At 41.6% G+C, this 25967-nt stretch overlaps 1 protein-coding gene and 2 non-coding genes across 6 annotated transcripts; all 3 read right to left on the bottom strand.

Moving 5' to 3' along the window:
• Positions 1-130: 130 nt before the first annotated feature.
• KANSL2 (KAT8 regulatory NSL complex subunit 2) lies at positions 131-24939 on the bottom strand. Of its 4 annotated transcripts, none has more exons than XM_073614083.1 (10): positions 24788-24939; positions 21631-21880; positions 16590-16768; positions 15638-15755; positions 11246-11409; positions 3557-3723; positions 3218-3314; positions 1004-1257; positions 747-923; positions 131-446 (listed from the first exon to the last, which is right to left on the bottom strand). In XM_073614083.1, exons 2-10 carry the CDS (start codon positions 21876-21878, stop codon positions 327-329), a joined length of 1524 nt encoding a protein of 507 aa, XP_073470184.1. In that variant the 5' UTR covers positions 21879-21880; positions 24788-24939; the 3' UTR covers positions 131-326. The 4 variants fall into 4 exon arrangements, with proteins under 4 accessions (XP_073470184.1, XP_073470187.1, XP_073470186.1 ...); XM_073614086.1 differs by having other exon boundaries at positions 765-923; XM_073614085.1 differs by having other exon boundaries at positions 15638-15752.
• On the bottom strand, positions 523-656 carry LOC141130742 (small nucleolar RNA SNORA2/SNORA34 family). Its single transcript, XR_012242504.1, has one exon. It is a non-coding gene; the product is annotated as a small nucleolar RNA SNORA2/SNORA34 family (small nucleolar RNA).
• On the bottom strand, positions 1712-1841 carry LOC141130743 (small nucleolar RNA SNORA2/SNORA34 family). The gene has a single exon (XR_012242505.1). It is a non-coding gene; the product is annotated as a small nucleolar RNA SNORA2/SNORA34 family (small nucleolar RNA).
• Positions 24940-25967: the final 1028 nt, after the last annotated feature.

Raw genomic sequence — 25967 nt, 5'->3', positions numbered from 1 at the left:
CATAACAAACTCCACCCTTCTCTGCTACACGAGATGGTAGACATAGAAGGAATTTGAAGAAATAATGAACATATATGAAATGTTAAGGGGGGGGGGGGGGGGGCGGCACCACAAACAAACCACACAAACATTCTTCATAAAAGAACCACTCAATTTTATTTTTGAATGTATAGGTAGGTTAATATTCAGATGTGATCATGCTCTACAGTTTTGTCAAAATGGAGCTTAACATTACTAAGTGGTTCTATCCAGTCTTCATATGAAGGTAGAAAAAGTATTTGTTAATAAACTTTGATAATGGTACCATGCCTAACACGATGCAAAACTCAACTGAAAGAGGCACTTTCTGCATTCCCATTGGCTGTGGACATGGTTGGTGTTATTGCATCATCACTGACTGGGTCTGTCATTTGCATATGGGACTCTTCTGGTGACTGGACTTGACTCTGAAGAACAGAAGAAAATATATTTAGTTACTTACTGTACATTGTTCTAATATAAATACAAAACCTTTAAAAATGTCATTATTTCTTCCAACTGAATAGGCTTGGTCATAAAAATAATTTCACAGCCAACAGACCACAGGAAGAAGTTATTTTATGCACCTGCTTGAAGCCAGAAGCTACAGTAAGCCACCAGCCTTGATTTAGGGCAATGTTAATTCAGCCAGCACAGTGACATGTGTGGGAAATGTGTACTTTTTATTGTATATAAATGACCTATAATGTATAGGATACAACATATACCTGTCCGATAGAACGCACCAGTGACTCTGATGTGCGTAAAGAGTGACTTGTACTGTTCCGTTCTGTATCATCAGCCAGTATGTCAATTGGTGTTCTTGAAATGGCCATGTCTGCAGATGGGTCAAACAGCAGAGGCGATGGAGGACATTGCATTCCATCCCCTACTACATCAAGGTCCTAACAGAAGGAGAAAGAATCATAAGAATCTGGATCCATTATCCAGAATGAGAATATGAAGACTGCAGAACAGGACTCACATCACTAAATTCAAGGGGCAGGTTTTCTGTAGGCTGCAATTCAGCCGTACTCAAATAAAGCTCCATGGGAGACACATCCATCTGCTCTGGAGCAGGCAACACTGGCTCAGACTTGTACATTGGAGAAGGTAACCGATAATGTAAGGGGCAACAAGGTTCTTCGGATAGGCTAATTGGAAGTGGTTTGTTACAAGGAACTTCTTCAGAGCCTGCACACATCTTAAAAAGGACCTGATTGCTGTCCTGACAGATATCTGCTCAGAATGAGGTTAAAGAAATTACAAAAACATTAGAAAACTATATAGATATGGGGATAATAAAACAGATACCCTAAAAACACTATTCATTCCTTTTAGCAAACGCTTCAAGTGCCTAAGTAATACCACACACTGATGAGAGAGAGAAGGGGAAAAAAAAAAAAAAAAAAAAAAAAAAAGGGACTTTGCTACAGCAAATTAAAATTAATGTCTTACTTTCTATAATTTATCTAAAAGTAATCAAAAGCAATGGTAATTTGGCACATTTCAAAAGAAAAAAAAAAAAAAAAATACCGACCGACCGTTTCCATCAACTAATGATAGCTGGAAGGCAAGTTGATGAAGTCAGCATTGTACAAGTTTGGGCGCTCTGCCTACTGGCTTGAGGCCTCAAGGCCCATTTAAAAGGTGACGGCCCTAGCCAGCAAAAAGGAGGGTAATGTAGCCAACATTTTGTTTCTTCCATCTGAATAGGCTGAGCCTTAAGTATATTAGCACAGCAAACAGACCAAAGGAAGGATTTCTATAGGCTCCTGTTTGAAACTCACAGCCACAAGCTGTCAGTCTTGATTCAGGGCCATTGTCCCACAAAAGACTTTGGTTGGAAAGGTGACATTTCTAGGTCTTCATTAAAAATGACTGAGTTTTACAGTACATAATCATTTGACATGTCAGCGCATAACATATATATTTTAGATAAACAACAGATCTGGGATATAAATGCGAAAGGGAAACCTAAGGTTTTCTTTCATGTTTATATCCAAGAAGAATGAAAAGGATTGTAGTTTCTCTTTAAATCTATCCTGAATGGCCAAATCCCATAGGTGGCTGTGGGGAAGTGCAATTAGTGAAAAACATTGATAAATCAGCATCTTACTTTTTTGGGTCCAAAGGTCTAAAAAAAAAAAAAAAAAAAAAAAAAAAAAAAAAAAAGGAAAGGAAGTACAGTATACAAAAATAAAGGAAACCCTGTGTCCCTTGGCCCCTTTAGCCAATAGATGGTGCTGCACCCATAGCAAAATGATGCGCTCTAAGACAATTCATTTTCTAATTACAGATACATCATGTGCTTGCTCCTGAAGAGTGCCTCAAAGCCACGAATCGCGTAGAGCTATCAGATGCCGTGTTTTATACAAACTATGCCCTTATCAGATTTTCATGCTATTACATATATACCTTTATTCATCATAACAGGGATTAGTGGGGCCATAGGCTATGCAGGCACTACTCTGCAATATGTGTATGTATATGCATGAACTTTGAAATGTTATGTGATGTCATTCTTATACCAATTTATTATGTAGAGCGGTTTCAGAAGTTGACATCAAGAAATATGTAGTAATAAACATTTACTATAGACCATTTTACTAATTTGCAACCACATGCTTCACCCTCCTTGCTTCTTCTTTCATATTGACAGGGATGGAGGTATATGACCTTATCAGGCCATGGCTCAAATCCCAAACCTTTTTCCTTTTGTAGTAACTTCTGTCGCATGTGAATGACCACAAATGGATGCTTGCCCACTCCACAGCACCTATGTTTAAATGTGCATCGCTATAACGCATGGCAGCACTGTATATGGATCTGCAAAGCGGTAGAGTTTGCAGACAAAAGCCACCAGGAGGGAAAGTAGAGAGCATCTGCTTTTACATTGTGGGCTTAGATTAAGTATCCCTGTAATGGGTCACTTAAATAAAAGTGTAAAATCAGTTCTTGCTGTCTGTGTTCCATTGGGGAGTCCTGGTGATAGTGTGAATCATCCTATCGGGGACACAGCAAAATGTACAATTGCTTGGTAAAGTATAGCTCATCAACCAAAATTGTTTCGCAATGCCAATTTTCGGAATATTTTACGGTGACTACATATGTTTTAGTAAATCCTTGAAGCAGAAATCAAAAAAAGAGATGTACTTCATGTAACAGCTATAAAACTTTACTCAATATAAAAGGATACGTGAAAGGCAGTGTCTAGCCATAGGCAGGCTTGGATTTGAACAACGCACATCCTCTACAAAGGCCAGGCAACGTTGACTGGATCTGGTCGTGTGACCCTGATAAAAATCACACAAGCACAAATTCTACATGTCACAATAGAAATACACAATTTGCTTACAAAAGACATTCCACAGTTCTCTATACTGCAGGAACTAGCCATTTAAAATTGGGTTATAGGAAAAAACAAGAGTGCCAGAATTAAATCTAGACCGAGGCAATGAGAACATACATTATGTAGGCGTGGGGTCAGACTTAGGTCTAGTTCTAACACCTGCTCCAATGTAATTAAACGACCTACCTGCTGCGATACACCTTCTGTAGCTAATAGACGTCGCTCTTTTAACTGCCGATGTAAAAGAGCTTCTACCCCATATCGCTTTCTATATCTACGCAGCGCTTTTAGTTTCTTAAGGTTCTCACGTTCCTTTGGAGACAGACCTTCAGGTCCAGTAAGAAGACTACTCCCTAAAAAGGTAAAAAAAAAAGATACAACTTACTGACCAAAATAGACTACAAATAAAATGTAAAAAAGTAGTAATACATGGAGGTGTGAGATGCATCTTGTCAGACACTGAAAAGTACATGACAGCTATGAATGTAGTACTGCACACAGACATGATTGACAGGTGACTATAGTCAGGTCAGAAAATTGTACACCTACAGTCAGTCCAAAACCTCTACAGACACCCCCTCTACTCTAATTGATTTTTCCAAACATATTGTTCTCCTTTGAAATAAGGATTGGGCCAGAGCTGCCTGCTTAGTACACATTTTACTTGAGGCATAAAAAGTCAAAACACTCAAAAGATCAGATTTTACAAAAGTATGAGTATGGCTGGGTAGTAGCAGTTTATCATTTTATTTATTTCAGGTACTTGTATAGCGCCGTCAATTTACGCAGCGCTTTACATATACATTGTACATTCACATCAGTCCCTACCCTCAAGGAGCTTACACTCTAAGGTCCCTAACTCGCATTCATACATACTAGGGACAATTTAGACAGGATCTAATTAACCTACCAGCATGTCTTTGGAGTGTGGGAGGAAACCCACGCAGGCACAGGGAGAACATGCAAACTCCAGGCAGTGTCGTGGTTGGGATTTGAACCAGTGACCCCTCTTACTGCTAGGTGAGAGTGCTACCCACTACACCACTGTGCCGCCCAAGTGGTGTTTCCAAGTTTGCAAGTGGTGTACCGGGATTATGGCTGAAGATAGCCATAAATCCAGTATTTGTTTTTTCAGCCAGCGGCTGGCTCTTTTAAAAGCATTCCGAGCATCTCATGAGCCTCTGGAACACTTTCAGAAGCGGCGGGCAGTCTTCCTCCTCCCCAGGCTTACTGTTTTCTCCAGCTCACCCGAGAAATGATTTAATGGTGCAGCCGGCTAGGTCACAGAGGCGATAAAGGACTAGATTGTCTTTCATAACCTCTATGGTCTTGGAGGACCGGAGTGACATGACATCACTAGGTCCACCCTGGACCAGAACACAATTTGTTTTTGTAAGCAAAAATAAATCAGTTTTTTTTTTTTTTAAAAAGCAAAAAAAAAAAAAAAAAAAAAAGAGATTTGGTGTTTTTACCCCAGATCTCTGCATAAAGACCCGTTATCCCTATTTCTATTACAAGGGATGTTTACACTCCTTGTAATAGGAATAAAAAGTTATATAAAAAAAAAAAAAAAAAAAAAAAAAAAAAAAATGTAAAGTGCCCCCATCCCTCAGTGCTTGTGTGCAGAAGCGAACGAATATGCAAGACGCACACACACACACATATATATATATATATATATATATATATATATATATATATATATATATATATATATATATATATATATATATATATATATATATATATATATATATATATATATATAAACGGTGTTCGCACCACACATGAGGTATCGCCACAGGAGCAATAATAGGATTTTTATAACAGCTTACCCGTAAACTTACTTGCAGTACATCATGGGACACAGAGCCTTAAGTAATTACTTAATAGGTTATTGGCCACCTTCAGGTGTTGACGCTGGTATACCCAATACAGGAAGTTGACTCCCCTATATAACCCCTCCTCCTTCCAAGAGGAGCTCAGTTTTTGTAGCCAAGCAATATACTTAAACCTCATAAAAAAGAGGGGAGGGACCTCTGTGTCCCATGCTTTTACAGGAAAGCCCTTATAAAAATCCTATTTTCTTTATCGTGCATCATGGGACACAGAGCCTTAAGTAATTACTTAATGGGACATCCCATAGCAATGCTACTTGAGGGGAGGGAGACAACCTGTAGGGGACCCCCAGACCTGAGGACTTATACTGCTGCCTGTAGCACACTGCGCCCGAAGGAGATATCCTCATTCCTCCTTAGATCCACTTGATAAAATTTTGTGAATGATGCACTGAAGGCCAAGTTGCGGCCTTGCAGATCTGAGCCATGAAGGTCTGCTGACGCACTGCCCAAGAAACACTAACCAACCTGGTAGAATGCATCTTGACCAGAAAAGGGGAATCTTACCCTTTAAATCATAAGTTTGAATAATAACTTGCCAAATCCACTTAGCGACAGTGGATTTTGACGCAGCCTGTCCTTTCTTAGGACCTTCTGGCAGAATAAATAAGACATCAGTCTTACGAATCTGAGCAGTTGCCTTTAAATAGATTTTCACTGCTCACACTACATCAGGACAATGTAGTGACTTTTCTTCCCTAGAACATGGTTTTGGAAAAAACAATGGCAGGACAATATCTTGGTTCAGGTGAAAACATGAAAACTACCTGGACGAGGGCGTAACACCACTCTGTTCTCATGAATAATCAAATATGGCTCTTTACAAGAAAAAGCAGCCAATTCCGAAACCCTCCTTGCTGAGGATATAGCAACCAAAAGTACCAGCTTCCTTGTCAGAAGGACTAAGGGAATATGCTGTATTGGTTCAAATGGCTGTTTTTGTAACACTGACAAAACTAAATTCAAGTCCCAAGGGCTCAAAGGTGTTTTAACCGGCGGATTAATTTGCATCACCCCCTGCATAAAACCTCGGACTAAAGAATGCGTTATTTTTTTTTAAATAAAAGCGATAAGGCTGAGACTTGGCCCTCAATAGACCTCAGGTCCAACTTCATCTCTACGCCTAATTGTAGAAAGGCAAGAATTCTGCCTATGATATATCTCCGAGGGTGCCAACCCTTGGATTCACACCAGGAAACATAAGCCTTCCAAACTGTATAATATATAGTTCTGGGAGCTAGCTTCCTTGCATTAAGCAAAGTTGAGATAACTGACCTGGAAAGCCCACGTTTCTTCAGAATGTGGGTCTCAATAGCCAGGCCGATAAATTTAGCGTTCGTAAAGTAGGATGGAATATCGGCCTCTGTGAAAGCAGGTCTGGCCTTAGTGGGAAGAGCCATGGACCCTCCATCTTTGGCAAACAGCCCGAAAGACGTCGGGGTGAAGAGACCATTCCCCTGGGAATAACTGCTGGCGACTTAAGTAGTCCGCCTGCCAAGTCTTTATACCCGGGATGAAAACTGCCGATAGGCATGAGACATTCTTTTCTGCCCAAGTTAGAATATGGTTCACCTCTCTCTGAGCTGAGACTCTTGGTGCCCCCTTGGTAATTGATATAGGCCACAGCCGTGGCATTGTCGGATTGGATCCTGACAGGACAATTCTTTAACCTGGAAGTCCAGGTATCTCAAAGCCAGACACACTGCCCAAATCTCTAGGATGTTGAAGGGTTCTTTTGGATCTTGACCACTGTCCCTGGACAGTCATTTTCTCTAGAACTGCTCCCCAGCCTGAGAGGCTGGCATCTGTCGTTACTACTTTCCAGATAATTGGTCTGAAGGATTTTCCTTTGAGCAGATTCTGGGTTAGTAACCACCAACTGAGGCTTTGGGACACCCTTGTCTGATACCCCATTTGTCTTTGGTACCATAAACAGGTTTGAATAAAACCCAGAACCTTGTTCTTGTGTGGGAATCTGTATGATTACCCCTTGAGCCAATAACCGGTCTAGTGCTTGAAACAGGGATAGTTTTTTCCCTGGAAACGTTTGATCTCAAATAGTGGAAACTACCGGAATTCTAGTTTGCATCCTAGAGACACCGTGAAGAGAACCCATCTGTCCTGAATTTCCATTTGCCAGATTTCGGAGTATTTCAGAAGTCTTCACCCTACTCTGGGGGGGGGGGGGGGGGGGGGGGGGGGGGGGGGGGGGTTGGACGCCTCTTCATGATGAGGCTTTAGTGTTCTGGATGCCCCTGGCACAGGAGAAAAAGTCAGTTTAAATGAAGGATGTTTATACTTTCCTTTGACTTACAAAAGAGTACTCTTTCCACTAGAAATTGTCTGGATGTATTTATCCAAATCATCGCCAAATAATCGCTCCCTATGAAAAGGGAAACTAGTCAGAAGCTTTTTACAAGGTGCTTCGGCTGCCCAATTCTTTAACCAAAGGGTTCTACGCATGTGTATTAGCACAAGGTGGGACGCCTGGTGAATAGAATCTTTCATAGCATCTATAGCAAAATATAACGCCTTTGGTAGTTCGGCCAACTCACGGGCCTGTTGTGCAGGGACCTCTTTAAGAGCATCTGTAAACTGGGCCTTTAAGGACTGACAGATGCCTATTAGGGCAACTGCAGGTTGAGTAGTCCCTGCCAAGGAAAAAGAGGATTAACAGGAATTCAAATTTTTTTATCCGTTGGATCCTTAAGCATTTGTGCATTGTCTACTGGACAAGTCAAACTCTTATTCACACTGGAAATCGTAGCATCAACTGCTGTAACTTTCCATCTTTTGGTGAATTTTTTCCTCCATGGGATAGAGAACTAAGAATCTCTTTGGAGGGAGAAAATGCTTATCCGGATGATCCCATTCAGCATAAATAAGCTTCTCTAGTAACGCGTGGACATGAAACGCATGCAAAGATTGTGAAGGTTTCAAAGAACCCAAGGAAGAAACCGGACTTTCAGCTGATTGTTAGGGGTAGCATGAAACTGGAGCGAACCATCTCCGTAAGGATTTGTACCTGAGATTGTGAAGCTGAATCAACTGTTTCCTCCGCAGAGGAATAATCGGTTTGCTCTTTCTGTCGATCGTCTGAGGGCAATTCCTCATCCTGTCCGCACTGTTCCCTTGGTAAAGGGTTTGAAGTGGGACAGAAATTTAGCACACTTCCTACTTCCCCTGAATGGAGGATGCGATTAAAGCCGCTAATCTTCCTTCTAAGCCTTGTAAGGTAGAGGAGAATGCATCTTCAGTCACGTATGCAGGAGCTGAAGTGTGAAAAGCAGTTGTACCACCAATCGGTTCCAAAGACTCACCCTGGCTTGCCATGTCAGGTATCTCCAGAGAGGATGACAGTGTGGAGGCATGACTGGAGTTCCCATCGCCTGGGGGTGGAACTTTTTTTTGCCTTAGTAGTAGCCTTGGAAGCCATAGTGCAAAGCACAAAAGCAGAGGTACTCTAAGAATGTTTTTTCTTCTATTGCAGTAAATAGTACAAACAATGGCAGCACAGTTTAAACTGATGCTAAACAATACTGTCTTTTCCTGTACTGAAAATGCCTGTGTACACCTCTCACGTGCTCCAGTGCTCCTGTGGCGGCTCTCCTTCAGCTGCTCTGTAGACATATAGTGATAAGATCGTCAGCTTTTATCATCCCCCCTTCTCAGGTGTAAACCTGATTGCCTGTGCTTCACAGGATGCCGAGTCCGCACATGGCGCTGTCCCCTTTAACCACACCTCCTTTTCCCGACCCGCCCTCCTCTTTCAAGGAAAGACACAGCTCGCGCGTTACAGGTCTGAGACAAAGACCAGGGAGGAGAGGCTGCAGCCGCCATGCGGCATGCTATGAGAAAAAACCCTGTGTAAAAGCAAGTAAAGGTTTCCTTTTAAAAAAGTGGCCCGCACCCCTCGATGTTGGGGGTGGGGGATGAGGGGGTTCTTAGCGATCTGAGGCTATTATAAGTGTGCTGTTTTCAGGGAAATGTCACACTTCCCACTGCTTACAGGATGTTTATTGTACCTTCACAGTACCTGTACCGGCCACTCAGTTTTCCAATTGAGGGGAGAGGACTAAAGAACCCCCTCCAGCTGCTAGGACACACGCGGTTTGTAGTACAGATTGAAAGGGTAGTGTATTGTAACTCCCTCTAGAGGAGGCTTTAAAGGCATTATACTGTTAATATGAAAGAAAAGGCATAGGTGGACTTTGCAGTTCCTAAGCTGTTCTCTTTTCCTCGCTGCAGGATACTGCTGAAAACAGACAGAGCCAAACTTCACCCATCACGGCGGGAAGCGTAGTTAAACCTTTAAAGACCGGGTCCCTTTTAATAGGGGTTCCACTCCTTTGGACCTGTATAGCACCCCTCAGGACAACTTTAGGTAATGTAGCAAGACCAAAAAGCGTCCTGGTTCCTAGGGTCCAGCCCTCAAGAGAAGCGTTACAGGCAAAACCTTGTTTTTCTATGCGAGGCCCGGGTACCATCCTGTGGCCGCAGTGGCGTGGATGGATCCGATTGTGGAAGTTTTTTAAATCTAGCATGGATCCCTCCTGGAGATCCTCAGAGCAAATCTTCACTCGTTACCAACACCTTAGACACTGGCGAAAAAACCGAGGTACTCCTGGAAGGAGTGGTTATATAGGGGAGTCAACTTTCTGTATAGGGTATACCAGTGTCAACACCTGAAGGTGGCCCATAACACATTACTTAAGGCTCTGTGTTCCATGATGTATGATAAAGAAAATTCTAGTGCTAGACCTCCTCTAACTAGGTAACCTGTAAAAGGTGTTTAAAGCATCGCTAAGGCCCCTTTCACACCTGTGCGACTTGGGACTGCAAAGTCGCATGACAAGTCGAACCCAATGATTTCCAATAAGTACCATTCATATCTGTGCAATTTCTTCGGTCAGACTTTGAAATTACTTGAGGTCCATAGACCTTTAAATTACATAGGCATTGCTTCAAGTCGCATGAAAATCGCACAACTTTTAGGTCCCACAAGTGTGAAAGGGGGCTTATGGAGTTTTTTAAGTACCGTAGTCTGTCACCATACCACGAACATACGCAATTTTAGAATGTGACATGTTGGGTATCACTTTACTAATAACATCTGTCATATTACAAAAAAAAAAAATTGGGAGGTAGATTTTTTTTTTTAATTCATTATCCCCTTCATGCCTAAAGCCTTTCTCTGACACTTGTTGCTTACAAGTTAAAATCAGTAATTTGCTAGAACACACTTAGAACCCCCAAACATTTTTTAGCAGAGACCCTAGAGAATAAAAAGGCGATCGTTGAAATACTTTGTGTCACACTATTTGCGTAGCAAGCTTTCAAATGCAATTTTGGAAGAAAAACTCAAAACAAAAAAAATAAAATAAAGTTTGCCCAATTTTTGGGGCTTCTGTAAACTGAAAGTGATGTCATGACATCGCTTCCGGGTTACTAGAATCCGATCAAAGTAGATTCTGAGTTTGTGCGTGTCTCCGGGCAGCCAGGGGACGTTTTGGCTTGTCGCTCCGGTCTCCCGGTGGGACAGGAGAGCCACGGAAGGAGGGGGCGGTGACGAGACATCCCCTCCCGCTGCTTGTGATAACAATCGAGTGGCTGCTTAGCCACATCGGTTGTTGTAAGAAAGCCAGAAAAAAAAAAATTGCGATTGAAAAACCGCTGCACAAATACAGTGCGACGTAGTCTGCGCAAATAAATACAAATATATGTTTGGGGGTTAAACAATTTTCTAGCAAAATATACTGATTTAAACTTGAACAAAGTGCCAGAAAAGGCTTGGTCTTCAAGTGGTTAAGACCTTGAAAGAGGAATGTAGTTCAGGCTTTAGTGTTCTAAAAGAAAAAAAAAAATCCAGACTAAACAGTTTTCCATTGCTTTATTATACAGCATTATGTTAAGGTGGCAAATGGAATGCTTATAGTTCTTCAGTTTGTGCATGCTTAAGAGTAAAATTTACACTTACCAAAACTTTCATGTTCAGCCTTAACACTGTGCAAGTAATTCCTTTTCTTTTCCTTTAATAAGTGTTGTAGCCGCTTAAATTGGTCAATATAGAGAGACTGCAAACGGATTAGCTTTTCACGCATTATGAGTGTGACTTCCTCTGCGGTGTACACTCCAGCATGCCTACATCAAGTGATAAAAAAAAAAAAAAAAAAAAAAAAAGGAGAAGGAGGGAAGTTGTAGTATTTGTTTTTTATTTCTTGTATTGATAAATCTCAAACAAATAATCAGTGCATCAAGGAGCCCATATGACATCTCAGAGGAAAAAAAGCCAACTAAGAAAAACACCATCCTAGTGTCCCCTACAGTCAAGGATACACAAACTGACAGACAAGAAGGTCCACTAATGCTTATTTAAAAGCAATTCTCTTCCGAGGCGGGAACAGATAAAATGTAAATTATCATACAAAGCATGTTTATATGTGCAAATTTGCTTTACAATATGAAAAGGAAGCCATGCAGTTACATTTAGATTCAACACGAGGGACCGGAGTGCCCTGCTCACGTGAGCTTACAAATTAACCATTTTATTATAGGCACTTCTATATCGATCTATATATATTTATAATATATATATATATATATATATATATATATATATATATATATATATATATATATATATATATATATATATATATATATATATATTTTTTTTTTTTTAAGAGCTGCACGATTCTGGCCAAAATGAGAATCACTATTTTTTTGCTTAGCATAAAAAGATCACGATTCTCTCACGATTCTCGCGACGTAAAATCTTTCACATTATACAAAAAAAAAAAAAAAAAAAAAAAAGGCTAACTTTGCTGGTTAGATTTTTTTTTTTTAATTCATTAAAGTAATTTTTTCAAAGAAAATTGCATTTGAAAGACCACTGTGCGAATACAGTATGACAAAACATATATTTCAACAACCACAATTTTATTCTCTAGGGTGTCTACTAAAAAAATATATATGTTTGGGGGTTCCAAGTAATTTTCTAGCAAAAAAAATTATTAACTTGAAACCAAATGTCAGAAAAAGGTTTAGTGTTTAAGTGGTTAAACTTTTTTCACTTACACAGGAAGTCTATTCCATTGACAAATGATATATACACACACATATACATACATATACACACATATACATACATACAGCATGCAAACTCCAGGCAGGTAATGCCATGGTTGTGATTCAAACCAAGGACTCTAGTGCTGCTAAGCGAATATACTAAGTACTTAGCCACTGAATTATAATATCCATTATAACTAGACAAAACACAAAGGAGATTCCAGTGCTCACTATAGAGTCTTATGCTCTTTGTAAGTGTAAACAATGTATCCTTTATTGGTTAAGTGCTTAGGATTTCAGAAGGTTTCCAGTGTGTGTCAGGTTAAGTGTTCCAATCTCCTTTCGCTACTATGCTGCTCCCCTGAAATGAATCCTTTATTATCCTGTCATGGGTCAATTGCCTATATGAAGCTGCAGTGCCAAGCTGGTTAGGTAACAAGTGGGTCTCATGGGAAGACGGAGCACACTCATATCCAGCAAGATAGCCGGTCAGGATGAAAAACCAGACTCGGCTGTTAAGCCACGTACACATGGGCTGAATGTCGGAGGCCATCTGCTGGTTCAAAAGAAACCGTCAGACATTCGGCCTTTGTGTACTGCAGTCGGTACGACTGAAGCTGGTCGAACAAAGGTCTGCCCATCGGAGTTATGGCTATATGTTTCTCCACAGCTCATGTCCACTATGATATTATACATTACTCATACATCTGGGTGGCTGAGCTTAATGCCCAGAGCAGATACATGCAAATATAAGTTTATGCTGTGGGTAAGTTGATGTTTTAAGGGGTTCTGTTTGAGATTTCACACCATCTAGGTTTTTATTCCTCTCGCATGTTTTAATGTGACCAACCAGATGTTGAGTCAAGCACAATAAACTCTGGACTAGGTGTTGTGTGACATTTTCCGAGAGGTAACGTGTGTGAGGAGGAGATTGCGGTAACAGCTCGTTATTGCTTAAAGTGCACACCAACACACTGATTGCTGCCCACCAGTAATAAAAAGGAGTACCCGTCACCAGCCCATACGAGTACCCACAGCTCATGCCTCAGAATATACCTTGGGGTGTTTGCTTTCCAAAATGGGGTTATTTTGTGGGTGATTCCACTGTCCTTGTGCTCCAGGACCTTCAAAATGTGATGGGCAGGAATGAAATTAGGTGTAATTTATGCTCCTAGAATGCCTGAAGGTACTACTTCAATGTTGGACCTCTCTATGTGGCCAATTTGTGTAAGTCTCACACATGTGGTAGCACCATACTCAGGAGGAGCAGCAGAATGTATTTTGGGGTGTCATTTCTGATATGTACATGCTGCGTTAGAACTATCATAAATTGGCAAATTTTGTGTGGAAAAAAAAAAAGTTTTTCTTCCCACGTTTTCCAAAGACTTGGAAAACGTGGAAAAAAAAACCCTGTTCAAAAAGACTCATTATGCCTCATAGAATATACTTTGGGGTGTTTGCTTTCCAAAAAATTGGTCATTTTTTGGGCAATTCACTTATCCTGGTGCTCCAGGGCCTTAATAGGTCCTTTAGGAAATTTTGTGCACAATTTATGCTTGACGCCCGACAGTGCTCCCTGCATGTTGGATCTCTCCATGTGGCTAGGCTGTGTAAAAGTCTCACATGTGGTATCGCCACACTAGTAGCAGAATGTGTTTTGGGGTGCAATTGGAAGTATGCATATGCTGTGTGGAAGGAAAAGATAATTTCTTAGATTTCCCAAGAATTGTGGGGGGAAAAAAAAAGAAAAAATGAACTTCAAAAAAACTCGCCATGCCTCTTAATACCTTGGACTGTTCTTTTTGGAAAGGGGTAATTTGGGGGGGTGGTAATTGTATTTTCCTGAACTCTAGAAACGATAGGCTGTCAGTACATCAGGTGTGATCAAATTTCAATGATTGACACCATAGCTTGTAGACTAACTTTCACACAGACCAAATACATATCTTTGGTTAAAATAACCCAAATAAGTGTAGCAGTATACATTTTGGCCCAAATTTATGAACAAAAATTACTTATTTGCAAAATGTCATCATAGAAACAAAAACAAAAAAACCCAGTGGTGATTAAATACCAAAAGAAAGCATTTTTTTTTTCACACAAAAATGTTGTTTGGGTAGCATTGCATGACTGAGTAATTGGCATCCAAATTGTGAGCACGGAAAGTTGAAAAGAGATATGGTGGCTCCAAGAGAACTCTTGGCATTTGACTTTAATTGAAAGCAAAAGTGTTCCACTTTGGTGTTAAGGCCCCACAGTCTTAGGCCAGGTTCACATATGTGCGGCCACATGTTTGTGCACGTTCGCCAGTTCAGGTCTGATTTTTTTGCTTGAAATCAGACCCAAAATATGCACAGGACCCTTTTTGAATGCGGACCGCAGCCGCCACAGACCTGTGTGAACCCGCTACATCGAGAGCCGTTACACTCACCTGTCATACAAATTGAATGCGGGAAAACCCGCATTCAATTTGCATATATGTGAACCCGGCCTTAGTGACTGCATATTTTAAACCTACCTTGTTTCCACTCGACTTTATAATAAAAAAAAATTGCTATTTAGTATAGCTTAGAATCACTTATGGGTGTCGGCCAACAACTTTTTTAACACTATATCTTGTTGTGGTTCACATATTGGATTGCGCAGACTGAATATTGGTACAATGAGTGTGTTATAAATCATTTGGTGGCTAAATTAACACATTCATGAATGAGCACAGTTGCTAGATCCTAAAGTGGGAGTAAACTTTTGTTTCGTACTTAGAGGTAAGGCTAACCTGTAGGTACAGTAAATATCTCCTAAAATGTGCACTGTTTAGGAGATATTTACATGTGAAGCAGGCACATGCCATCCATTGAGAGCTATGCCACAGGAGTGATGTTATCACGGCTCAGCCAAACAGCCAGAGCCCGCAAACAGAAAGGAAGACCAGGTGAAGATGGATTCCACGTCAGTGGTGACAGGGCATTGCTGGAGGCATCCGTTTCACAGGCAAGTACCATAATGTGCTAGTAGGCAGTGCACACTAGCACATTACCCAGCAGGGAGACCAGATTTTTTTTTTAACATAGTTTACTACTGCTTTAAGGGAAGGACAGCAACATCTAGTTGACCGGTGAGTAGAAGGAGATGTAAAAATGTGTTGCCAAACATACTGGTAACAAAAAACAAAACAAAACACACCCCCGGTAACTATGCAGGATTGGTAAATAATAGTCTAATACATAAAGTGTTAAGCAATGTAACCAGATATTATGTCAAGACTAACTTAACATTATGGAAGTAAATAAGTTATGCTTACTTCAGCGGGTCCTCCTGATCACTGTCCAGGCTGTCAGCTTCACTGTCAAGATCTCCCATCCATGTCTGATCCACAGTGACTGCCTCATGATCGCTATCACTGCAGCTGTCCTCGTCTACTTTATGAAAATAAAAGGATTCCCAATATAAGACTTTTCTATCACAACTACAATCACTAAACCAATAAAATGGTACCATTTGTAAGCCACAGCAAAAGACAATTTTAGCAATATTGGATGTACCGTCCCTGATCCTTTACAAGACAGTAAACAAAAAATTAAAAACAATTCTTCCAAAAAAAAAAAAAAAAAAAAGTGCATTTATTTTTTTCAGAGGAGCCTTCAGAGCACTGCACCTGCAATCAGTAGATCACGGGGGTGCAGGAGCATATTACACCCTAAATACAGGTGTAACATTCTTGGCCCTGTGCTGATCACATGTACTCTCCCAAGAAAAATAAAAAACCTCTAGCAATACACACCAAACTGAGCATGTGCAGCCTGTCCCCTGGCTCTGTAAATATCAGGTTATTTTCTGGAGACAGTGGAAAGAGATCAGGGGAGACAGGAAACAGCTTTTAACACAATGCAGAGATTAATCCCTTAGGTTCCACAGTGAGTATAACAAGCATGCTTTATTGCATATACAGACTGCTTTTACTGTTTTGGGTTTAGTAACACGTTAAGGAAGAGGGTCATCTAGTCCTAACTCCCATAGCACATATTTCTCTCTTAGTAGTAATACACAAAGTATGGTTGTACCTATCCCATGAAAAAGTATGAATCAACCTCAAACTACTGTTAGTGCATTGTAGCCTACACCTCTTCTTTTTTTTTTTTTTTTTTTTTTACAGGAGGATATGGAAGGCATTCTTTGACCTGAGCAAATTATGAGCTGAACATAATGAAACCATCATCTTCATATTACCACTGTTACAAACGTGGGTAACATACCAAGTATCCGGCTTGACTCGCTTCGGCTGCTTTCCTGGTTTTGGGTGCCCAGCTCTCCACGTGCATAGGAACTCAACTGGTACAGCAAAGATTCATTGGTTGGCCCGGTGTTTGACTTCTTCATTTGAGCCTGAAGAGCCAGTACATTTCTTCGTGCATGTTCAGCACAGAATGAAATTCTGCAATAGTAATGTCAGTATTAACTATTGACAACATTCCACTATACATCTATTTTGCAGCAGGTGTAAACTTCAAATTGTTAGTGACATGTTCAGTGCCCATGAATTCTTGACCATATGCCAACCGGCTCACGCCGACATAAGTCAGCAAAGTGGCACGGGTGCACAGAGTCCCGTATGGGTACGTCACCCTTTGAGAGTCAACAGGGGGCATGCGCACCTGCTGAGCAGCGGAGGACCCAATGCGCGTGGCCGGCGAGCACGATCGCCGCTGGCCATGCACCCATCGTGTGCACGGGAATGTGTGTAAACACACAAATCCCTGTACTGTCAGGGGAGAGGAGACGTCATCTGTTGCTAGTACATAGGAACGATTTGTTTCCTCCCCTAGTCAGTCCTATCCCCATACAGTTAGAACACACTGAGGGATCACATTTAACACCTTGATCTCCCCCTAGCGTTAACCCCTTCCCCACCAGTGACATTTACACAGTAATCAGTGCATTTTTATAGCACTGATCGCTGTATAAATGTCAATGGTCCCAAAAACGTGTCACGTGTCCGATCTGTCTGCCACAATCCCCCCCCCCCCCCCAAAAAATGCCATAAATCTTTCCCATAGTTCGCAGACGCTATAACTTTTGCACAAACCAATCAATATATGCTTATTGCGTTTTTTTTTTACCAAGAAAATATATTTGCCTAAACTGATGAAGAAACGTGTTTAAAAACATTGGGGATATTCTAGCAAAAGAGTGAAAAAAAATTTTTTTCCAAAATTGTCACTGTTTGTTTATAGAGCAAAAAATAAAAAACGCAGAGGTGATCAACCACCAAAAGAAAGCTCTATTTGTGGGGAAAAAAAAACGACGCAAATTTCATTTGGGTACAGCATCACATGATCGCACAAGTGTCAGATAAAGCGACGCAGTGCCAAATTGTATAAAGTGCTCTGGTCAGAAAGGGGGTAAAATCTTCCGGGGCTGAAGTAGTTAAATATAAAGTCATTTAGTGTTTATTTAAAAAATGGATTATACCCATTTTTTCCAGGACAAAGACCCTTTGGTGGTAAATAGGGTTAAACGAGTATCGGTACTCCCACAAATGCTCTGAAACTAATACTTTTTTCGGTTGTGGTTAGGGGCGCACCCAATGGGTTTTTTGGTGCCGATACCGAAACTTATTTTTTTTTTAAATATTTTTATACAGGAGATGGTCAGAGACTGGGGACATGGTACAGGAGATGGTCAGAGACTGGGGACATATACCCAGTGAAGTGAATAGGCACAGGTGATACAGAGATGAGACAAATCTCTCTACCTAAGTTTTACCTGTATAACTGCTGTCTTCAGCTTTATATATCCTTTAAAAAGTGCACATTGTGTTACAGGTTTTCTCTTCCTGTTCAGCACTGGGAGTGGATTATTGGTATACAGACAAGGCAGCTGGAGGAAAGGCACCCCCCCCCCCTCCACATTGGCAAAGGAAGGAAGTAACGTGCAGAGCTCTGCTGTGAGAAGGCAAGCTGTCTGCTAATCTATAGCAACCTCCCACGACACAAAATTTCAGGCTTCTTTTTATCTCCTGTGTCCGAGAACTTGTCAGAAGTTATCAGGCTGATAAAGCTAACAAGCAGGAGAAAGCCACAGGACTCAATGCTTTGGAGAGAGATAAGAAAACACTATAGATAGATGTGCCCAGGTCAAATTTCATGAATCGGGTTTACATCCACTATAAGGATTTAGAGAAGATCTGCAAAGAGGAGTGGGCCAAAATCCCTCCTGCGATGCGTGCAATCCTGGGAACTAGAAGAAACATCTTACCTCTGTGCTTGCAAACAAGGGTTTCTCCACCAAGTCATGTTTTGCTTGGGAATCAAATACTTATTTTACTCACTAAACTGCAACTCAATTTATAATATTTGCATCATGTGTTTTTCAGGATTTTTGTTTTTATATTCGTCTCTATCATTTAAAATACACCTATGATAAAAATGAAAGACTTCATTTTCTTTGTAAGTGGGCAAACTTACAAAATCTGTAGGGGATCAAATAGTTACTTTCCCCACTGTACTCACTCTGCCTGTGCCCCCTCTTGTCATTCCCTGCTCAATTGCAACTAATGATTTTATTGGGCACTTCCAGGTATAGGGAGCATGTCACATGCTTCCCTGTGACAATGCTCAGGCCTGCGAGTTAGGTTTAAAGCAGGACTTCTGCTCTCCTCCATATTTGGCACTTTATGTTTTGGGGGGGGCGTTTGGCAGGTACCCGCCCCCCCACAGCATCTGAGCGAAAGTTCGCCCCCCATCCCCCACAGCCTCAGGCCCCTTTCACACTGGGGCGGTTCGCAGGCGCTATTGCGCTAAAAATAGCACCTGCAAACCGACCCGAAACAGCCGCTGCTGTGTCTCCAGTGTGAAAGTCCCAAAGGCTTTCACACTGGAGCGGTGCGCTAGCAGGACGGGAAAAAATGATGCATCTTCAGAGCGGTATACACCGCTCCTTCCCATTTAAATCAATGGGGCAGCGCGGCAATACCGCAGGCAAAGCACCTCTGTAGAGGCGCTTTGCGGTGGTTTTTAACCCTTTCTTGGTCGCTAGCGGGGGTAAAACCACCCCACTAGCGGCCGAATACCGCCACTAGAATGACTGTAAAGCGCTGCTAATAATAGCGGCGCTTTACCGCCAACGCACCTCCCACCCCAGTGTGAAAGGGGCCTTACAGCTAGTATGCCAGGGACTGAAGCCCGGTGAAGAAACCATCCGAGTGATAACATCACTGGATCTTGGGACAGATGAGTGTCCTATTTAAAGTCAGCAGCTCCAGTTTTTGTAACTCCTAACCTAATTTTTTTTAAAAATTAAAAAAAAAAAAACAAAAAAAAAAACGAACCACTTTAAGTGATGTCACAAGACCAGAGTGTCAACACCCCTGCCCCTGGTCGCCAACACCATTCAGTGCAGGTCGCAACAGAGGAAGGAGCGGCAAAGGAGTGTAATCAGGCAAGTAAAAAAAAGGAGGGGACAGGAGCCTTGCAGAGACACTCATCTGTCCCTGCGTAGGCAAGTTTAGAGGTGACAGTACCTCTCCGGACAATGCCTTTGTCTAACCCCCCCCCCCCCCCAAAAAAATCAGAAGGATAAACCCATTTTCTTTTTAAGGCATTATCCAGGATCAGTTCCTTGAATCCTGGTTTCCGTGCAGTTCTTGGCTGTTTACAAATTCCTGACAGATTAACCCTTTTTGGTATCTCTCCTTGTGCATTGTTATAAAAAGGCCAAGTTTAAAGTATAAGACAAAACGAGGAATTAGAACACCTGTGAAGTTTTTATTAAGGTCTATACCCCGATTACATTTACCCTTTGTCATGTAAAAAAAAAAAAAAAAAAAAAAAATTATGAGGCTCCATTAACACCTGTGCGTTCCCAGAATGCACAAAAGAATGTGCATCACTCTTGCAGTGCCTTTAATTGTTAATGGCAGCACAAATGCACAAGCAGACACGTGTTAGGCCATATGGAAAAAAAAACAAAAAAAAAAAAAAAAAAACACACAAACTGGAACGCAGCAAAAAGCTCCATGAGCTACTTTGCTGCTTGTAGGGCAGCCATTGCGGTGTGATCGGAGTGAGCTTGAAGATTGAGAACATGCTTCCCCCTGCCTGCAGCAGACTTACAAGCCAGCGGCCTAGAGGTCAAAGATTTCCTTGAATTGCATCTAAAACCAAGAACAAAAAAGGTAATATCTTGCAGATTCCCAATACTTAGATTTAGTGTCTGCATTCATTTTTTTTCAATCAGGCATTTTCTTTTTTTTATTTTCACTCGGTGATGTGGCCAGTACCCTCTTTTTTGCACCTGGTTAGGTCATATCTGTTTTCCCCTCCTGTTAACATGTTCCAAGAGTGTAAGACTGACAACCTTGTGCAATGCAGCAAAGGTGCAATTAGCGCAAACGCTGACCCTCCCTCTCCTGGTCTTAGAGCTACTATCCAGAGAATCACAGGAAAGTAAATTAGACATAATTTAGGTACTTTCATTAAATATGTTTTAGATAAACTAATATAACTCCGCTAAATTGTGTCTGCCTCATGGCTAGACACATTGTGTGTATCCAGCCACAACAAGTAATCGCTATGTGAACAAATAGCTGCGGCCACCATTCCTGCCATTGTCTTGCATGCAGTCCCCTAGCATTTCTGATGCAGGACTTTGCAGATTCTTGCTGCTAGTGCGAATGTAGCCCCTGAGGGCCAGTTCACATATATTGAGGAGACTAACAGTTTTCCATGCTAGGACATACAGAAAATTGTTTTCTATGTGTCCTAATCATACTGCAATGTACCCTGAAGATGTAGTGCAGTGAGATGTGACCAAATGCAGACATTTATTTTATTGCAGCAAACAGGATAGGATTGCATGTCACTGTACAGTGACATGGCTAAAATGTCAGTTTTGTGCACTAAGTTTTGACCTCCATCATGTAAACATAGCCGCACAGTGGCTAACACTTACGCCTAGCAGGACAAAGATTGTAGATTTGAATACAAACCACAGCACTACCTGCCCGAAGTTTGCATGTTCTCCCTGTGCCTGCATAGGTTTCCTCTGATGACTCCGGTTTCCTCCCACACGCCAAAGACATGCTGGCAGGTTAATTGGCCCTAGTATGTGTATGGATGAATGCAAGTTAGGGACCTTAGATTGCAAGCCGCTTGAGGACAGGGTTTAATGTAAATGTATAATATGTAAAGCGCTGCATAAATTAATGCCGTTACTGTAGTAGTAATATTAAATAATAATGTAAACATCTAAGCCATTTCTAAACACTCAGACCAAGGAAAAACGGGCAAATCTTACCCATCCTTTTTGTCAGGTTTAGGAGCGGCCACGGTACAGCGCCTCCCATTCTTATTGGACACATAGCTGCACTGTTTGTAGGGAGCGTTCCTGTCTTCCAGTATGTGTTTGATGCAGAACTCATAGCCCTCGATGCGTGGCTGGGAGCATGGGCGGTGTGTGTAGGCACAGGAAAGGGCTTCATAGGTCCTGGACACCGGGGTAAGTCTCCCCCTGCTGGGCAAGACGTGAATCCGAATCCTGTTCATTTCTAAAGACAAACACCAAAACACAAAATTTGTAAAGAAAAGAAAAAAAAAAAAAAAAAAAATGTCAAATGCATACAATAGAGCCAGCCTACACACATGCCGCAACTCATTCCCAACATCCCCTTAACTTTAGAGGTCGACCGATATGGGGTTTTCTCTGGCCGATGCCGATATTTAGAAATCGCGGTGGCCGATATGTGATGCCGATTTTTTGGGCCGATATATTTGGCCGATTTTTTTTTTTTTTCCCCTTCATCTCATAAAATCTAACAGTTAGACCCCTTCACACTGGGGCATTTTTCAGGCGCTTTTGGGCTAAAAAGAGCGCCTGTAAAACGGCTCCCCTGCAGTCTCAGTGTGATATCCTGAGTGCTGTCACACTGAGGCGATGCGCTGGCAGGATGTAAAAAAAAGTCCTGCGAGAAGCATCTTTGGAGCGGTGTATACCGCTCCTCCACCACTCCTGCCCATTGAAATGAATGCGCACCACTGCCGAAGCGCCTGCAAAGCGTTTTGGCAGCAGCGCTTCAGGGGCGCATTTAACCCCTCCCTCGGCCGCTAGCTGGGTTATAAGCGCCCCGCTAGCAGCCGAATAGCAACTCTAAAATGACGGTAAAGCACCGCTAAAGCAGCGTTTTACCATCAACTCCTGCCCGCTCCAGTGTGAAAGCAGCCTTAAGTAATACAGAAAATTTTTTACATTTAAACATTAAACAAAACAAACCTCCGATCAGTTCACTTGTATGTATAATTTAGAAGAAAAAAAAAAAACAAAAAAAAACACTATCTTAAATATTAAATACACAAAAACAGGTAATCAAAACTTTTGGACGAAAAAAAATGGGCTAACTTTACTGCTTAGTTTTTTTTTTTAAATTCATTACTGTATTTTTTTTTTTTTTAAATTGCGTTTGAAAGACCGCTGCGCAAATACCGTGTGACATAAAATATTGCAACAACCACCATTTTATTCCCTAGGGTCTCTGCAAAAAAAAAAAAAAAAAAAAAAAAAAAAAAATTATATATATATATATATATATATATATATATATATATATATATATATATATATATATATATATATATATATATATATATAATATGTTTGGGGGTTCTAAGGGAAAACCCCTAAGAGAAAATACAGGATTTTTACCTGTAAGCAACAAGTGTCAGAAAAGATTTAGTCTTTAAATGGTTAAACTGAGAGCTTCTACACGTCATTTGCAAGTCACGGCTGAAGTTACAATCGGCCTTTTTTATCAGCACAATCGGCCGATGCCGATTAAGTAAAAAACGCCAAATATCAGCCGATATATCGGTCGACCTCTACTTAACTTTAGTGCTTAACCGCTTCCCGACCAGCCGCTGCAGTCACACTGTAGCAGGTTGGCTCCCCTGCGTGAAACCACGTAGCTATATGTTGGCTCGCGGGGCCGGGATAGCAAGCGCATGCCTGCTGCACAGCGAGGGTGCCGATGCTCCTGGCCGACGGTCACGATGACCGCCGGCCACGAGCGATCGTGAGCAGGAGACACAGAACAGGGACGAGTATATGTAAACGCACACTTCCCTGTTCTGAAAAGGAATGACATATCGTGTGTTCCTATTAGCTAGGAACCACAATCCGTCACTTCCTCTAGTCAGTCCCCTTCAGTTAGAATCACCTCCCAGGAAACACAGTTAACCCCTTCACTGCCAGTGACATTTTTACAATCAATGCATTTTTATAGCATTGATCGCTGTACTAATGCCAATGGTCCCAAAAATGTGTCAAAATTGTCCGATGTGTCCGCCTTAATGTTGCAGTCACGAAAAAAAAAAAAAAAATTTATCACAGATAGCCACCATTACTAGTAAAAATAGAATTAAAAAAAATGTTATAAATCCCCTATTTTGTAGACGCTATAACTTTCGCGCAAACCAATCAATATACGCTAATTGCGATTATTTTTACCAAAAATATGTAGACGAATACATATCGGCCTAAACTGAGGGAAAAAAGTGTTTATATGTTTTTGGGGGATATTTATTATAGCAAAAAACAATGCTTTTTTTTTTTTCAAAATTATCGATATTCTTTTGTTTATAGTGCAAAAAATAAAAACAGCAGAGGAGATCAAATACCACCAAAAGAAAGCTCTATTTGGGGGGGGGGGGGGGAGACATCAATTTGGTTTGGGTACAACATTGCACGACCGATCAATTGTCAGTTAAAGCGACGCAGTGCCGAATCGCAAAAAATGGCCCGGTCAGGAAAGGGGTCAATCTTTCTGGTGCTGAAGTGGTAAAAAAAAAAAAAAAAAAAACACACACACACCACTTTTACAGGCGTTTCGCTTTTTAATTCTGCCTGAAACCGACCTCCATGTTAGACCATGTGTCCGCACACACATAGGAGTGTTCACAGGCAGAAAAAAAAAAATAAAGTCGTCACCAGCATATTCAGGAGAGGAGCTTTGTCAGAAAAAAAAACTAGACATGTGCGTTTAGCAATTGAGCGTGGCTTTAGGCGGGTTTCAGGCTGATTTTTCTTGCCAGGTGAAAAAGGTGTTGTGAGAAATTGAGCACGAGGCCTTATCGTTATATACATGGAACACATAGCTACAAGTAGTAGTAGTGCCTCTTGTATCCCAGCACAAAGGCTCTACATAGGTTCGTATTGCTCATGCTGGCCCAGCACTACAACGTTCCTCTCAGACACACACGAGCCTATTATACACTCCGGCTGGCTGAGGCGCACACAAAAAGACAAATTTCTTCCTACACTGTTTATTTCCGTCTTTAATGATACCTCAACTAAAGCCAGGGAGCGACATAAGATAAAAGGCCCCTCCTATTACACCTATCCCAGCGTTACCCCACAGGCTGAAGTGACTCAGCTCTCATCAACCCTCAAGTCGCCATTTTACCTGCCGGCCGCTCTCCTCACACTGAGACAAGATCTCTGAGGGCTCCGAGTCATCATCTCCCGCCCGGACACGCCTCTGGGCGCCCTGGTTGGCTCTCGCAATCTGTGTACGAAAAGAGGAAGTCACGTGCTTTGCTGGCTTGAGCTGCTTCGTTCGATGGCAGCGATCACTAGATATCGCGAGACCCTCAACCCTCCAATTACAGAGCGAGGCGCTTCTCCCATGCTTGAGATGTCGGCACTTGGCCGCCATATTTGCATTTGAGAATTCTAGAGACGTGGCTGTATAAGCTCCCAGCTGTCACTGATTTGGAGCAATGTCCCTCATTCTTCCTCATTTGTCCCTCATTTTGGTCTGATCTATATAGTTGTATATAAAATGCACTTGTTATCTTTCAAAAAGTGTTTCCCAGTGCTAAACCTTTCATCTGATTTCTAAATTGCTGATTTTGTAAGCTTCAAAAAACAATATAAAGGAATAGTAGTGGTAAAAAGAAGCACTTGTGCGTTTAGTTAAACTTTTTTTTGTATAATTCTCCTTTAAGGGGGGCATGACAGGAGGGTGTGTGTCCTTTGCCTTCATGCTTTTACTAATAGGTATCCCTCATTCCTTTCTCAAACAGTTGGGAGGTATGTGGCTGTAATGTGGACGGGTTAGAAGCCCTGAGATTTCCCTCTCAAGAGTGTTATCAGCGATGTGTCAGCATTTTTTGTGAGGGGAAACGTGGAATGAGAACACACACAGGCTGCAAATCTCTCATTACACTCCCAACTTAAAGTGATTGTAAACCCCCCAGAAAAAAAAAAAACCCTGCAAGACAAAGGCATAATGAGCTAGTGTGCATGGCATACTAGCTCATTATGTAATACTCACCTTAGATCAAAGCCCCCCGCAGCAGTCCTTGTAACACCGCTCCAACCAGCGACATCACTCCCGGAGTTACTTCTGGGTATCACAGGCTCCAGCACTATGATTGGCCAGAGCCGCAAAGACGTAATTCCCGTGAATGGTCGCGGTAGCCGCCGGTAATGGCATACTAGCTGAAGCAACGGCATGGACATGCCGTTGCTTCACTGCACGTGTGCCAATGACGTCGGCACATGCTGATACAAGGGATATCTCCTAAACTGTGCAGGTTTAGGAGATATCCAGGGTAGCTTCAGGTAAGCCTTATTATAGG

Source organism: Aquarana catesbeiana, linkage group LG02 (assembly GCF_042186555.1).
Source record: "Aquarana catesbeiana isolate 2022-GZ linkage group LG02, ASM4218655v1, whole genome shotgun sequence".
In the NCBI taxonomy this organism is placed as follows: Eukaryota; Metazoa; Chordata; class Amphibia; order Anura; family Ranidae; genus Aquarana; species Aquarana catesbeiana.
This window is presented reverse-complemented; position numbering and strand designations above follow the sequence as displayed.

Excerpts from the sequence above, each read along its gene's own strand:
- KANSL2 (XM_073614083.1), bottom strand. The coding sequence starts at position 21,878 with ATGAACAGGATTCGGATTCACGTCTTGCCCAGCAGGGGGAGACTTACC. Across the intron at positions 11,410-15,637 it reads GATCAGGAGGACCCGCTGAA|GCATGCTGGAGTGTACACCG; the intron begins GTAAGCATAACT and ends CACTTGATGTAG. Across the intron at positions 3,315-3,556 it reads CAGAAGGTGTATCGCAGCAG|GGTCACACGACCAGATCCAG; the intron begins GTAGGTCGTTTA and ends GATTTTTATCAG.